Raw genomic sequence first — 17,817 nt, forward strand, 5'->3', positions numbered from 1 at the left:
AATTTTTCAGTTTAACGTCCCACGATTATGCCTGTTCGGCTAAGCGAGACGGATGATTAAGGCAAGTGAATGATGGTGGAATGAAAATGTGGAAAGAAACGGCAGTATCCCGACAAATCCCATGGATACGATGTTGTCCACCACAAACTTACTTGGCCGGAAATAGAACCAGGGACTCCACGTACGAGAACTAAATATGAGAAAGCTAATCACCTAGACACGATTGTTCACTAGAAATGAGCATTATATTATTCAGTAACTGTAGCCTCTAGCGTTTCAAATAATTTCACGAATCTGCCTCTGAATACTCAAATGTTAGCGGTTGTCCTTTATCAAAAGAAGCTGTGTTTATTCCCACTTATATCTGAGAACTGAATTCAAACAAATAAAATGATATTGTATCTGAATTTTAATTCCTCTCAACTATATCACGTACACATAAAGGAGATAAATGATAAATAAAAGCAATCAATAATACAATTATTTGAATGATAAAGTGGGAGAAAGAACAAGATAGCAGAGGACATGAGTTGTCCATCAAATACTCGGATGGCCCAAGACTAAATATATCTGTTGGTACTAGAGATCAACACTTAAGAGCCTGACATACTTAAAAAAAACTTTTGATTTTTTTTTTATTATTATTCATAAGTGAAAGGAGATAATGAAATGCAACTGGCCACAATCATAGAAAACGTTATTCTACAACAAAAAAATATGAACCTGAAGAATTTTCAATGCTGCCATCATAGAAATTACAGTGTTGTCAGAATAACATTTCCCCAAAAATCTAAGGGAAGACAGCGACTAGAAGAACGAACTCACCTGCATTTGATCATGTTTTGGTATCCTGCACATACTTTTCAAATAACATTGTTATTTAATTTTAATAAATGTATATTAAAACTATGTTGTTTATTACAAACAAAATACAACTATTATTTAAAAAAAAACAGTTCACAGGATACCAAAACAACATAATACAGGGTTTTCATAAAGTATGGACGGATTTAATTCGCTTATAATTTACATAAAAATGCTCATATTGAAATCAAATAAAGTGCAAACGGTAGCGGAAGGATTAAATTTTTATCTGTAATCTGTACCAGCTCAGTCCGTCCACGGTTGTCTGTGGAATTCCGAGTTCCATGGACCGTCTAGGAATCGACTTCTGTGGGCTGTTGATTATGCTTTCCCTTACCCTGCTCACTGTTGCAGGCGATGTTGGCGGCCTCCCATTTCGAGGACGGTCTAAGACGCTTCTTGTCTCTAAGAACTTACCATGCCACTATCAGATTGCATGCTAAGTCAGTCAACAGTCAACATTGAAACAACAATGGATGGAATTTGGTAAGAAACTGACCCTTGCCCTCCCTCTCCCTCTCTCAACGTGTTCAGAGTTGCCGCTTATCTAACAGTGTTGCCAACTAAAAACGTAATCCTTCCGCTACCGTTTGCACTTTATTTGATTTCATTATGAGCATTTTTATGAAAATTATAAGCCAATTAAATCCGTCCAGACTTTATGAAAACCCTGTACGTAATCACATGCCGTTGAGTTTGTTCCTCTAGTCGCTGTTTTAACTTAGATTTTGGGGTAAATGTTATTCTTGCAACACTGTAATTTCTATGATGGCATCACTGAAAATTCTTCAGGTGCAGATTTTTTCTTTAGAATAACACTATCTATGATTGTGGTAAGTTGCATTTTACTGTCTCCTTTCCCTTATGAATAAACAAGCAAAAGAAAGATAGTAAATTTTGTATTACTATTGTGCTCATTTCTAAACACAAATTACATATATGAATAAAAGGTAAAAACAGATAAGTTCAGTAGTTACACAAAATCCGAAGATTTTCACGGTGAAAGTAGTTATCAAACGTCAAAGAAGAACAAATCATGTTGTGCGAATTTTACCCACTCACTTTTAAGTGAACTCATGCCTCATGCAACTGTGCAAGAAGATAAAGATAAAAAAAAAAAAAAAAAAAAAAAAAAAAAAAAATGCAAAAGTAAGACATTTTGGGGGATGGGTTCAATAGTCAAAACACAGACGCCATTCAACTCTACCTGCTATTCTGGAATGTGGTAGAAACGTTAAAACGTTATACGTGGCATTTACGCTAAAAGAGCGAAGAACTTTAGGAGAATACATCTCTACGCTACTCGAATAGTATCTAGCAGATGTGTGCCTCTGTCTGATGAAAAGAGGCAGTTCTGGAATTGAACATACAAGAAAATAACAGTGAAATGAATGTAGAATAGGCGCAAAAAATACCTGCATTACTCAAAATAAGATGGAATAGTCACATTGGGTGTTTTGTAATATAATGCTAAACGCTAATGATAAAAAAAAAGAAAAACAAATGAACATCTAAACGTTTTACAAAAGAGGTATACAAACACTAAAAAGCTCACTACAATGAGGGAAATGTATGTTTACCACGCAATTAACAATTTCTCCATAGCAAGTATGTTACACCACAGATAGGTAGGGAAAAAAGAAATGGCATATGACTTCCTGGCACATCCGTAGAAGTTGTTCCATGAATCGGCACAAAAAATAAAATAAAAACTAGTACAGGAAAATGTCTACATCGCGGTAGGCTAAGGCGATACCTGTTGATTTTCGAGCCTCCCTACGTAACAGTCGAAAGAAGTGCTGGGTGTGATAATTTTCTTTACCGAGACGCACTACCATAAGTGAAACCTTAGAGAATATGTTAATTAAATCTCATATCCCATTTCTCCTGTTGTTCACAAGAAAGTACATTTCTCTAGTTGGTTTGAAGTATAGAAATCATAATCATTTAAATAACCTGGACAACAGTGATACTAACGCCCAGAAATATCCATACTGCCACACAATATCATCACCTCCAGAATATACAGGATGTTCAGAAACTTAAAAAACTTTGGAAAATTATTCCTCACATGAAAATATGAAACAAATAATAGACTAAATAGGGTGTACAAATGGATAATTTCGGAAATTACTGCTAAGAGACTGTTTTGACCAGATTGCGTTATGCACACACATGATTACAGATTATTCTGTCCAAAAATTGCTGGATTACGTTACGCACACACACAATTACAGACTACCCTGCCCATAAATTGTATTGTTTAACCGATGCAAAATTTACAGTTTTGGTGATATTTAGTTCAATTAACCAGTAGGCTCCATCTCTACGACATAACAGATTAAAAAATGTTAAATCAATAATTCTTGGATTATACAATACAAACTGTTATATATATGAAAATGCGTTTGGTAACGTAAGTACGAAACTATACGAATTAGACAGTAATTGTGTAAGTTTATTATATTTTTTCTTTGAACACTAGGTTTACAAATATCTTAATTACCTGACATTTCTGTCGACTAGGTTCTGCTAATTTTCATGATAAATATATACACATTGGACAGTCTAGTGTCACATCATCATATGACATATACAGGTATCAAGTTTTTAACCATTTAGGAGCAGATATGATACGTCAGTTGTATACGAAGGTACAAATACGCGTGCATATAATTCAATACGTTTATAACTTAGGATAAAAATCAAATTCACAATTCCCATGCCAGGATAGCACTTACGGATACGCAAACATATTTTGCGTTTACCACTTGAGAAACCGCAACAAACATAATATAAATGGGCGAAAATTTTTGCTAGTTGATGTACAATTAACATATCTGGACCATACCTAATTCTGTGGTACCATGCATGAACCTAATAACCCATTGACATTGTTTTGAGTACCGGTACTTCTGGTTATGAAGTTATATACGGGGCAAAGCATTTTAAGACTCTAATCTGAATCTAACAGATACTAATTTCAATCAGCTGAACGCTGGTCTGATTGATGATAAGTGAATGGGGACATCATCAGCTCCGAGAGGTATTTGTTCCCGTCACGAAAACATCAACGGTAGATAAATCCTTTTTTAATTAATTAATTGAAACAAATAAATAAATAAAAATTCTCAAAAAATAACATTTCTAAAGAGTGTACATTCAATAGAAGCGTGATGAAATAATAAAATAATACAACAAACTCTTTTAATTTAGACATCGCCAAAAGCTAAATGAATAAAATAAGAGGGCATATAACAAGAATAGTGATTAAAAGAATACGACTTATTAATACAAAGAAATGTAAGCAAAAGAGTAGTACTCACAGCAAAACAAACAGAATATATTGTAAGTAGCGTTTTCGCAAAACTCTGCTTCCATCTTCAGCTTAAAAACAATTCGACGAGGATTAAAACATGGGGAAGAAATGTTGTAAATAGGTTTAAAAAAAAGTTTAAGGGATTTAAAATATGTGAAGCCTTCTTTACAACAGTGACGAGTGAGTGACCATTGACATGTATTTTTATGTTTGACAGAAGACTTGTGGTTCACATTTTTTAAATCCTGTTAACCATTTTTTTACCTTCCACATTCTTCCCAATGCTTCGAATTACTTTAAGCTGAAGATGGAAGCAGGGTCTTTCGAAAGCGCTACTTACAATGTTTTGTTTCTTTTGCGGTAAGTACTACCCTTTTGCTTACATTTCTTTATAAACATTACCATCGCTCGCAATACTGTGATATTAGGGTGGTCCAAAACCAAATAAATGAATTAAAAAAAAAAAAAAATAAATAAATAAACTTCTTCAAAATAATCCTCCACGAGGCTTATTTTTTCCTCGAGTCATAAGCTACTTACCTGCAAAATTTCAGCCCTATTGCTCAATATTTACAAATCGCTCAACTTTAAAACTTTTTGTTCTTATAGTATTTCCAATGATCTAATACTAGAATTTTTGGGAGGTATACACTGGACCGTTTTCAAAAATATAGCGTATGCCTACCTTCGTATATACTCGTTCATTTCGTAAATGTAAGGTAAATATATGCTGCACTATAAAAATTTTATATGGGTAATGGGTATACACCCCATTACATTCCTGTATACTACATTATAGGAGTCAAAACTTGTGAATTATTAAAAATGGCTGTGGTGATGATGTAGCTGAAAAAGGTTTAAGTCTTATCAAAAGTATAATGAAGCCTTGACGAAAAAACGACGAAGAGAAGCAGTTTAGTCTTCAATTGGTTGAAATCCATCGTAAAAATGTTCCCGCTCCACTGAAGAAAGCGTTTTTGTAACTTGAGAATACAAATACTGACATTTTGTTCTGAAAGGTTTGACAACAATTAACAAAAAAGGCAAAATGGAGCGACCTGTAAATATGACTTAATTGTACTGAAATTTCGTTAGTCATTTCTATAGATCAGAAGGAACCTTGTGAACCCCCGACTATTGTTAGTTTTGTTTTGTGGACCACCCTACTGTGATATTAATTAAAAACCTCTCACAACGTTAACGGTTTCAGTCCCGTGAACAAATGCGAAAATGCCATCACTAAACCTACAGTTATCCTCAAAAACCTGACTACTATTATTAGTCAATCTTCAACGTTTTATGAGGCTTAAGTATTCATTTTACAAGTATGTAGTGAATACTCAGTAGGGCGATTTATTCTTCACAATACCGATGGTTACCGCCATGAATAGGAATGTGAGAGATCGAGTGTCCAATACGCAAACGCGCCAAGATCATTTTATCTTGACAATTAGTAGACGAAGACATCTACTTCTGTGGCAGCGCGTTCGTTTCACAAATGCCGACATGTCCTGGCACCTAACAGACAACACAGTTCTGTTGCTGTAGCTGATGTCCTCTCACTAGAATATAGGTATCTTGCACGAGACCATGTTTACTAAAGATACTCCATATGCTTACGCGGAGGCCTGGTAATCTAACTCATACACTAAATCTCTTAAGACGAGACTTAAAATACACACAAATGAAGGAAGTGTTTACCTTCAATTTTTCAATATTGTTATGGGTTCATGCATCGAGCCTCAGATTTATTTATTTATTTATTTTAGTATATTCAATTTTCCTCGTTCTATTTATAATACTACATAGAACTGTAAAACTTCTATTATATTAAGATTTCTCTGCTATTTTACAGAAATTCTTAATTAGGAAACACCACAGATTATGATATTGATTAAATATGCCACAATTCATTTTTTTTTTTTTCATGTTTTTTGCCTGTTGTTAGCTATTCGTATTACTGACTAAGAGAAACTAAATAATCCTTAGCCTTAAAGAGTTGAAGATTAAAGACTCACCTGCACTATCCAGAGATTTACTTTCTTTGCCTCTTGATTCAAACTCCTTCTTCCTGACCGCCACATTGGGAATACTCTTCTTCGCAGACAATCTGGACAACTCACTTCGATAGAAATTAGTTTTGTTAGCTCCTTCGTCGTCCAGCTGTCCACTTTCAAACTGCTTGGCCACACGCGACACCAACTGCAACGAGGGCATGTGACTGATTTCACCAGCTCGAACGAGATACGAATATGTTTGCGGAGATGTAGGATCCTCTCCATCTGACTCGAAGTTTCTCGCTCGAGGTGACGAATTTGAACCGGCGCTGCCTTGCGCCGGTGAAGAAGGCAAAGAACAAGGCAAGGAGGAGGGCTGAGAATCATCACTAGAAATCGAAGACTGTCTCACAAAAGCACTATTGGCGGGCAAGTTCTCGTGAATCCTACTAAGCGTTGTAACAAACGATTTCCCATGTCGGAAACTACCACTTGGGACAGATCGAAGCGATCCTTGTACCACTCCATCAGATGACGACAAGCTGCTATGTAAACCTTTCCCAGGGACGTTGGTGACTGGGCCGCCATAAATGAACTGGCCTTTCTCAGGGGAAGATTGAAGAATTGGGGCACTATAACATCCAATCTCAGCAGCGTCTGCGTCGTCTCCTAAATCTTTCTCAGAGTCAATAGACTTGACTCTTCGTAGATTCTGATGAGAGGGTCTTGGTTTACTTGTACTAGGGCTCTGGACTTTTGTAGGCGACTGTAGCTGACTAGGGCCATTTTGCAATGGGGGCCATAATGGACGCTGAAACTTTTGGGGATGAGCATAAAATTCTCTTGGGATAGGCTGTGGTTTCGTAACAGGCAACCATATTGGTTGGTTCGGTCTCTTTAGAAACTCTTCTTTCTGCTCAAAGCTCTTCTTAATTCTACTTATCACAGAATCAGCGGCATAGCTTTCACAAGCGTCTGTGGAGCCTAACGTTATCGAGCTATTTCTAGAATCATACGACTGCACACTATCTTTACTGCTGTAGGTTTCTTGGCCACTAGGTGGCAGGGAGATCGATGATTCTCTTCTTCCTCCAACAGTACTATGAGAAAAGCTTGGAACCTGTACGCTATTTACACTACTACTACGCACACTTTCCACACTACTGTACTTTGAACTATGAGTGCTTGCAATGCTGCCATCAGAATTTATAGTAAATGGATACGGGCTTGGTACACTTACAAAGTACTTCCCACCCCGGTCTCCACTTTCAGACTTTTGGATATCCAGAACACCGGGACCCCACACGCTTCGCTCTACGCCATATCGACTTGCACTGCTGGGGCCTCCTTCACTAGACTGCTCACTATAATCACCATGAACAGAACTACTCGCACTCACTAACAACCCTTTTGGTACAGATCCTTCACTTGACCTGCGAACTGCCCCCTCTTGAGGGTGGTACCGAACAATCTGCCATGGATGAGAGGATGGCTCGTCGCTTGATATGTTGCCGATTGTCCGAGCATTGACAGGGTGTACCCCCGAGCTAAAAGTGGTGACGGAAGAGTGACTTGTGGAAGAGAACGGAAATGCGGAAGATGAGCTGATGTCCACAGGCTGATATGGTTTCGGTCTTGGCAAATGGGAGAACTGAAGAGTTGATTTCATATTTTCTGAAGGTCTCAGTCGTTGGGGGCGCTGATTCGTTTCAGGATTATGTGCCGTTTTAGCAAAGTACTGAAAAGAACAAAAACAAAATATATTAATCATTACATTTGGGAGATTGAAACGACAACAATAACTGTTTATAATTTCCGCTGGAGATTAACAACTACTTAAGATATAACTGAGAGCTGATAAGATTAAGTCCGCGCTTATGAAGTACGCTGAAACACGCTTCTTATCCTACTGAACGGAGGCAGACTGGATAGCAGAGCCAATTGTAGCTCTTCAGAAGAGTCACATCAGTAAATATTTAAATATTATCCTTACAGATTACGGCAAGAAAGCTTGCTTAATATCCTAAGTCTTGCATACAAGCTTTCTGAAGCCGCCTTTTCTCAGCTTGTAGCAAATACATTTTTACCAATGTGAATTCCTTCACGAGTCACTATTACAATACCGCAAACAGTGGCGTAAGCACTATACAACATTCAGCGTAAGCTCTAAACTCCGATAAACAAAATATTTGTATCCTTCCGCTTGTCACAAATACGATTGGCTAGTGATGTATCACTCCCACTCAACACGGGGAGGAGCAAATTATACACGTGCATTTTGACAATACTGTCTCATGTTGTCCAAATACTTACAGCAGCAGCAGAAAAGAAAGAGAAAAACTCGAAAGATTAAAAAAAAAAAAAAAAAAAAAAAAAGTATTTGAATTTCGCTGGTAAACAATTGTTGCTTAGTGAGTAAAGGTTGCCTTGTTGGTGTTTCATCACACCACTCGCGGAACCGGGATTTATGCCAGCCATCTTTCAGACTTTAAAAGCAGAAAACCCGTCCACAGTTGAGTTGGCGCCATAATTACTGCGCATGCTTAGTATTTATTTCCATTGTTTCATTAACCACACTCGATTGCAGTATTATTACATAATCTGTATTATATTTTTGTCATTTATAATAATACAGCAGTTTTATATGAAGCTTCATAATAAAAGTAATAATGCAATCACATGAACTATTTTGCGGAGGAGTACAAGCGTCGGTAGGACAACGGCAAATCAGCGAGATTTAGTTTCACGTGGCTTTGTTTATCGCAGTTTAAAGCTTACGCCGAACAATGTTTAGTTCGTCAAGGGCTGTCAAGCTCCAAGTTCATAAAGGGGGTTCAAGCTTCCAAGTTCACATAATTTCACGTGTTGTATACATATTAATATAGTAAATGTTTATTTTTGTATAACATCTTGCTCAACAGCGGCCCTACGTACGCCGTTGACCATAAAAGAGTTATATTTGCAAGAAGATCTAGTGAATTGTCCAAGTTTATATTGATCACATTTGCATTCTTCCCAAACACCTTAGTAAACGCTCAATTCTTATCATCTAGAGGTGTGACTATCTAAAGTACACTACGATGAGACACATTTGGATATTCAGTAGCTACATATTATATAGTCAAAAGAAACTGACAAAAAAGAGCAACTGTCAATTCATTTAGTCCAAAACATATGCTCCCTTTTTGAAAACATACAATTTTGTACAGCATACATTTTCAGTTCAGCTGGATGATATTACGTAATTTTATTGCATAGGGGGAATCATATTGATAACATTAGAAAGCTTACCTAACATACTAATATTTGCATACAGTTTTCTCCTCTAAGCTTTTAGCAATAACATTTAAAGATTTACCGCTGTGACTTTCCTCAAGAACCGCCACTATTTTAATAACGAGCAACCTCATCTTTTTTAAATCAAGTTTTTAATGAGTAGTTTCCCAGGCAGTTAACTTATGAATAAAGTGGCTACGTGAACATACAAATTGAGGCACACACGTACGATACTAAGACAAAACAGTAATACAACTTTTACCGTGACACTAACCTAAAAAATAGGGATATGTGACACGCACAGCTAAACACTATAGGTTACGAAATTCCATACGTACACAAATATATACAAAAGAAACTAATTTATTTTACGTTTTTTTCAATTTTTTTAAATTCTTACACATACACCATCACAAACATTTAAACAAAACACAGTTACCTTCATTAAAATACTACTTTTACCGAACACTATACAAAATACTTAAAAAGAATTGCAAACAAAAATACACTAATGTAAACAAGTATCAAAACAGGAGATTGGTACTGTTATTAACAAATCCAATACACAATTTCCAGTACTACAAACAGTATTAATTATTTTAAAACAATCCCATGTTCAAAACTTCTAGCTGCAGGAGCGAAGTCAAACTGAACGTTGGTAAAAGAACTTGTGGAAGTGCAAAATGGAGAGAACTCTGAAAAAAACCATGGACCATTAAAAGTTCATTTCAGTTAGGCTGCCGAAAATACGAAAAAATGAACTTTAAAGGTGCATAGCTCCAAAACTATTGGACATACCGTAGTCGGGTCAAGCCTATATTTAGGAACTAGCATGTGCCCTATCCAAATATCCATGTTTCAGAATCCTGCGGTACTTCCGTAACAATTTTTATAGAGGAGGTTTGTAAGTACTTCAAATTATAAGACCGTAGTCAAACTCCCTCTCCAAAAATTGTTGTGTGAGTACCTTAGGATTCTGGAACATGTATTTTTAGATAGCCCACATATTAGTTCCTAAGTGAAGTCTAGACCCGACTACGGTAGGTTTCATAGTTTCGGAGCTATAGGACTTTGAAGTTCATTTTTTCATGTTTTTGGCAGCCTATAACTCCGAAAGGAAGCATTTGTGCAGTCGTATTGGTCTCATCTTATCTTGATGTCAGGAATCACCTCCCAAACGTTGTCACTGTTGTTTTCAAACACCCTGCTAGATTAATCCTGCTCCAGCGCCATCTGCTAGCGATCGGCTGAACTACATCCAGCCTAGGGGCGAGCACGTGGTCAGGGCGCTGCGACGCTCTGTCCCTAACAGGCGCATCAGGAGCTTTCTAGACCTAGTGGCTCCCCAGTTTGCCTCAGGACGCTGGGTGGGCGCCGAAAATTAGGAAACATCGGTTGGGACTCGAACCCGTGACGACGCGGACATGAGTCCAACGTTCTAACCACTAGATTACGGTATCCCCTTAATAATAATAATAATAATAATAATAATAATAATAATAATAATAATAATAATAATAATAATAATAATAATAATAAAACAAACCACTTGGCGTAGATTAATCCTGCTCCAGCGCCATCTACTAGCGATTGGCTGAACTATGTCCAGCCTAGCGCCAAGCGCTGCGACGCTCTGTCCCTAAAAGGCGCATCAGGAGCTTTCTAGACCTAGTGGCTCCCCAGTTTGCCTCACGACGCTGGGTGGACGCCGAAAATTGAGGAGCACCGATGTTCCCTAAAAATTCATACTATGGAAGAAATTACTTTGGTGGTGGCAATTCTATGCATGAATTCGTCTCCACAGAAATAAAATATATCAGTCACTCAGACAGCCTGTAGACCAACGGAATGAGAGAGTAATTGCAACAGCAAATCAAAACATTATCACGTAAGAAAAAAAAAAAATGGGAGTTTCAGAATTAGGGCATGATACACAATCGCCAATACCGTAGTAATGCTTTTGACAAATTGCCTGAGATTAGGAATCCAACCCTTCACAGTAGAAGTAAACGCTGTATTAATATGCCGTATAAATTTTATCCCTGTTTGAATTATAGAAGAAGTTGAAGGTTACTTAAATAAATCTACGAATATGAAAGTTCTACCATGTTATACAAAAACTCATACGTAATAACAACTAGACAATAAACAGAAGATTTTTAAATTTTATTGAGAAACCAAATAGAAACTAATTATTCATTAATTAATTAACGAAATGTATAAAAAAAATCTTTTGAAATTCTTTCGCGATAACGCGATAATTTTAAATTTAAAACACACTTGTAAATTTATTGATCCTTTTCAATATGAGGGTACATGAGACGTAAATCTAATTCAGTAACTATCGCCATGCCTTATAGAGCCCGAATGTTCAATATTCCATTCACAAAATCTCTTCACTGACTTGTGTCCTTAGCCAACTGGACTGTTATTATTTTGTATTCCGATTTCTGTGAGATTCATCTTAATATTTTCTTCCCATCTGCGCCTAGGTCTTCCTAATGGTCTCTTTTTACGATTGGGTTTCCCGTTAAAATTTTAAAAGCGTTTCTACTTTCTTCCATTCTGGCTACATGGCCTGCCCACCTGAGCCTCCTAGATTTGATGACCCTAACAATGTTTGGTAAACAGTATACATTATGCAGTTCTTTGTTATGAAGTTTTTGCCATTCTCCATTTCCGTTCATCTTGGGTCCGAATATTCGTGTCAGGATTTTGTTCTCAAATACTTTTAGTCTACGTTCTTCCTCAGAGTAAGCGACCATATTTTGCAACCGTAGAACTCAACAGGCACGATTATGGTTTTACATATTTTAAGCTTCAAATTCCTCGACAGAATTCGCGACGACAAGAGATTTTGAACCGAATAATAACACGAGTTCCTTGCTTTTCGTCGTCACTTAATTTCTTCGTGAATATGGTTTTGGTCTGTTAATTTTGATTCGAGATATTTAAAAGTATCCATTTGTCGGAAGTATTATTTGATACTTGTAACGTATTCATACTTTGCAGTATTATGATCCCGACGAACTTCTATGTATTTAGTTTTCTCTGCATTTCCTTCTATTGTTCTATCATCTTCTATTAAATGTACATTGTCAGCATACGCCATAACCTGCTGAATACCATTCAGCTCTAGACCCTGGTTCGTATCTTTGATTTTGCTTATAGCGTACTCCAAGATAAAGTTGAATAATAATGGCGACAACGCATCTCCTTATTCTTCTGATATTATAATAATAGGAAAGGAAATCATCACTCATTGTTTTTATAACTATAGCAGTTGTAAACTGTGGGAAATTTCAATGCTGTTTCGTGACCTCAAGACATCTATTGTTTACTAGAGATCGCCATTTTACAACTGGGACTCTATTCTCTAATCTCATTGAGGCTTACACTAAATCAGACTCGAACTCGCTCAAGCTCGGGATCCCTATCCTTAATACAGCTTTCGCCAGCTCAATCTCGCGCTCAATAAGGGCTCATGCTTGCTATCCTCAATGGGGTTTGCACTCGCTCGAGCCTAGGCTCGCAATCCTCAATAGGGTTTGCGCTCATTAACTTTATTGAGATCTTATTCATTAAGGATTCAAATTCCTTATCTACAATGGGGTTTGCTATCCTCAATAAGGATTGCGCTCATTAACTTTGAGCTCGTACTCACTAAGGATTCAGATTCCTTATCCTCAATAGGGTTTACACTCGCTCAAGCCTCGGCTCATAATCCTCAATTCATTAACTTCATGAGTTCGCACTAATAAGGATTCAGATTCGCTATTCCCAAAGGAGATTGCACACGTTAATCATGTTGGAGCCTGATATGGCTCGCATTCAAGAGTCAAGCAAGCTATCAACTTATATAGAGCTTATATTGTTCACGCTCATTACTGAGTTCGAGCCCGAGAACTGAAGTATCGAATTTGGACATCTCTAGTGTTTACTATTCTCTCCCCTTTTTTCATATTTATCAAAACCACACACAAAGAAGTAAATATTAAAACCCACTCTAGAACTTACAAAATATTTGTTTATTAAAATATCCTAGAATATCATGCACTTCTACGATGGTATCGATTGATAAGCAATTACGTCTATCACAACGTAACCTAATTTAAAAGATATATGTTTAACCTTGAAAGTTCCCATGTGTTTATTCCAGCAAAAATATTTTCGAAAACTGCTGTTGCCTTTATCCTCAGTCGCTCCAACAACGAAAAAGCTATACACTAAACCATACATTTGTTAAGTCCATAAATAACATTAAATACAGCGTAATTGACAGCACTACGCTAGGATCTATATTAACAGATCGAAACCATATTCACGAAGAAATTAAATGTCGACTAAAAACAGTGAGTTTGTGTTATTATTCAGTTCAAAATCTCTTGTTATCGCGAATTCTGTCGAGGAATTTGAAGCTTAAAATTGATAAAAACGATGATCATGACTCGGTTGTGTATGGTTGCGAAACAAGGTCACTTACTCTGAGGGAAGAATATAAATTGAAAGTATTTGAGAGCAAGATCCTGGGACGAATATTCGGACCTACGAGGAACGGAAATGGGGAAATGGCGGAAACTTCATAACGAGGAACTACATAATTCATACCGTTTATCAAACACTCTTAGGGTCATCAAATCTAGGAGGCTGAGGTGGGTACGTCATGCAGCCAGAATGGAAGGAAGCAGGAACACTTTCAAAGTTTTAATTGGAAGTCCAATCGGAAAACAACCACTAGGAAGACTTAGGAGCAGATGGGAGGACAATATTAAGATGGATCTCGCAGAAATAGGAGTACAAAGTAGAAACTGGATCCAGTCGGCTAAGGATAGAAGTCAATGTAGAGGTTTTGTGAACGCGGCATTGAACCTCCAGGTTCCATAGGCCATAGAGTTAGTTAATTAGTAATTGACATCACAGTGAATAAACTACGAGATGTGTTTCAGTATAAGTCCATAATTAACATTAAATAAAGCTAATTAACTTGAAACTTACAAATTGTGTTTTAGTTATATACTTTTCTACAGTACAATTGAGCGATAAGATGGTACACTGGTCAACATATAATATGCGTTCTATTGTATGTTAATTATAAATCCACAAATATATGAGTTTAGTGTATCCATCGTTTTTCGTACTTGGAGCAGCTGAGATTAAAGCAACAACGACTTTCGAATACATTTTAGCCGGAATAAATATGGCATTATAAGGTTAATTAGTTGGATACGAGTTTATTGTTCCTTTCAGCGGCAAGGCTCTATATAATACATGAATCTACGTGTTAACTGGAATTCAAACCCTATGAGTTCCTGCTGGGAATCGAACCCGGCCTGCAGTAGTAGGTTAAGAAGTATGTACCACTCGGTTGCTAGATTTGATTTAAAAGAATTTATTACCAGTGTCGAAAATTTCTGCAACACCACTACTATCGTATCCTAACTATATATAAAACTACATAAACTCACTCACTCATACACAATAATGAGTACTTCGGTTGACGTAAAAGCTGAAATTTGGCATGAGTGTAGCTTTTCGGGACTAATCCAAAGGAAAATTGCCAAAAGTTTTTTTTTTTTTTTTTTTTTTAGGTCTAAAGGGGAAATGAAGAAATTCCCCATCTTACATAAATGGAACTTTTTTGGGGGGGCATATAATCTGATATTTTAGGTACTTGGAATTGCAACAGAAACTTGAAATTCGGTATGCTTATACGTTTTCGTTAGTTACCTAAATAAATCACCAAAAATAAAAATGTCCAACTTTAAAGCGTTTTTATGGGAAACTGAAAAATCTTTCCTATGTTATTTACATGCGACATCTTCTACACCCCAAAATGTTTAGACACTTCCGGCAGAATTAGAATGATGAAATTTGGCATTATTATAGCTTTCCGGAACTAAGCCACAGGAAAATTGCCAAAAGTGAATATTCTTAGTTTTTAAAAAGTCTAAAGGGGTTATGAAGAAATTCCCATGTTATTTAAATGGGTGTTTTCTTGGGATACAAAATCTTATGTTTTAGATAGTTGAAATAGGAAAATAAACTTGAAACTCGGTGGAATTGTGAGGTGCGATGCCGTAGGCCGAGCAAACGCGGGAGTCTGAGGATGGAGCCCCCCGTTAGTCAAAAGCTACTCTTTCACTATAGACATTTGAAAAACACAGAAAATTAAAAAAAAAAAAAAAATCCACATACTTTTTAAAAAGTAAAAATTAAAGAGCGGGACTAGAAAACTGTTCTTAAAAGACAAGTTCCCTTTCCATTTTTCTTTCTTCACAAAGAATGCCACTAATCACAAACGAACTATCGCAACCTATAGGTTATCTCATTCCTTAATACAACTACTGCTGAAATAACTAATTAATCATAACGCCAAGGTTGTAGCGAAAGTAGTCCTAAATTTTATGAGGTCCAACATTTCTTGGATACCACTGCGAATTCTTAATTCAAGTTGAATCAACAGTAATCGTACTTTCTGTTTAAGAAAATGAGTTCGAATAGTGATTGTTATTCAGTGACTACACGCATATATTTAGGATATTTAGAAAAATCTCATTAAGATTGAAGAACTTTTTCACCTTCATCCTTAAACCATTCCAAACACATTTTATGCTTTTTCTCCCCTTTCAAAGCAACTATTTAACAAAATTCAGAATTTAAATTTTGAGAACATGAAGTTAAAGTAATAGAGTTAAAAAAAAGACAATTCAGTTTTTTTTCTTTTTTTTTAACGGTTTGCTTCAGTCAATATATAGCGTATCATACCAACTGATCAAATTAGGAAATCCGTCACTTCCCTTCCCTTCCCTCCAACTCTTAGACGAAAGTAGATTCTCTTAAGAAAATAAAAAACGAGTGACACATAAGATATATTTCTTAAAAATGCTCGTTTCACCAGAATATCTATCATTTTTCCTTAAGAAGAACACTTTTAGATAAAATCTGAGTTCATCCAAATTGAACTTTATTATTACGATTAGAGCCTGTAGATAATTGACGAAGTAGTTGACACTGGGAAACTATATGGAATGGAAATCAACATCGGAAAATTGGAAGTCATGAGAATATCCCGTGGAAATGCGCCCTTACGGGTCAGAGTAAAACAAAGAGAACTTGAAGAGATCGATCATTTCAAATATCTGGGAAGTTATTTTGACGAAAGATGCATACTGCACCAAACAGATTAGGTCGAGAATTGCCACAGCCAAAAAAGCATTGAACAAGAAAACGTCACTCTTAACCGGCAGGTTTACTATTGAACTATGGAAGAAATTTGTCAAGTGCTTTATATATGGAGTATTGGACTTTATGGTTCAGAGACTTGGACATTACGGAAGTTAGAGAAGAAATATTTTGATCTCGTGGTGTTTGAAGAAAATGGACAAGATAAAATGAACACAAAGAGTAACAAACGAAGATGTTTTAAAACGGATAGGAGAGAAGAGGTCGCTTCTAGCCAGCACCTTTCGTAGAAAGGCCAATTGGATTGGACACATCTCGGGAAGAAATTGTCTTCTTCATACCGCCATAGAACGAAAGATGGAAGGAAAGCGAGGAATAGGAAGAAGAAGAACACAAGTGATCGATGATTTGAAAAATAGAAGAAAATATTGGGAGTTAACAGAAGAAGCTGAAAATCGAGAAAAATGGTAAAAACATTTCCAAACCCAAGCTGAAAATTAAGAAGAAAAGAAAAAGTCCCTCATTAGTCCCAGGACCTGTCAGAAGGCAGAATACTTAATAAGAATAACAGTAATAGAGCCTGTACATTTTGCATAACATCCTTGGTTCCCTAATCCTTCGAAGTTCTCAAAAGCTATTCAAATTCTGTATTTCATCTTATAGTTATCTATTTTTGGGGGGAAAAAGGGGCAAAATGAAACGAAAATAGCTTAAATTTACTTGGAATGGTTTTTCAAGATGTTACAACTACTATGTGACTGTATTTACCAGTTGCAGAATGTCGTCTTCTTTAGGGACTACGAGTAAATGGAGATAGCTGCCGCTTTGCTGAATCAACTGGACTACTTGAGCGTATGTCTTCCCAACGATATTTTCTCCATTCACACATACTATCCGATCTCCTGCAATACATACAGTCAACAGGTCTAGGTGAACTACACTCAAAACTATAAAAGCAGACACAACATATATCAAAGCAAACAAAAAAAATCAAATCAAGCTTATATATTACATAGCAACACTGTAAGACAAGCATAATCAACTTATAAAAGCAATAATTTCAAATTTTAAACACTGCTACTTCTTTAAATACTGTTTCAATTACACAGAGTGTAACAACAAACTATAATTGGTCTTGCATGCATACTATTAATGACAGGTTCCACTACAAAATTATTT

The 17,817-nt window shown here is 36.4% G+C and overlaps 1 protein-coding gene across 16 annotated transcripts in view; it reads right to left on the reverse strand.

The window, feature by feature from the left end:
* The window catches only part of RhoGAP19D (Rho GTPase activating protein at 19D), a 510,472-nt gene that overhangs the window by 136,431 nt on the left and 356,224 nt on the right, over nt 1–17,817 (reverse strand). For 9 of the 16 annotated variants that reach the window (XM_081741277.1, XM_081741278.1, XM_081741280.1 and 6 more), the window contains 3 exons: nt 17,407–17,540; nt 6,202–7,918; nt 2,072–2,218 (listed from right to left, as the gene is read on the reverse strand). In XM_081741277.1, the coding sequence (XP_081597403.1) occupies nt 2,072–2,218; nt 6,202–7,918; nt 17,407–17,540 (1,998 nt within the window). The remainder of the gene's footprint in view (nt 1–2,071; nt 2,219–6,201; nt 7,919–17,406; nt 17,541–17,817) is intronic. The other 7 variants (XM_081741279.1, XM_081741282.1, XM_081741285.1 and 4 more) reach the window with 2 other exon arrangements.

Source organism: Thermobia domestica, chromosome 15 (assembly GCF_964235325.1).
Source record: "Thermobia domestica chromosome 15, izTheDome1.hap1.1, whole genome shotgun sequence".
Classification (NCBI taxonomy): domain Eukaryota; kingdom Metazoa; phylum Arthropoda; class Insecta; order Zygentoma; family Lepismatidae; genus Thermobia; species Thermobia domestica.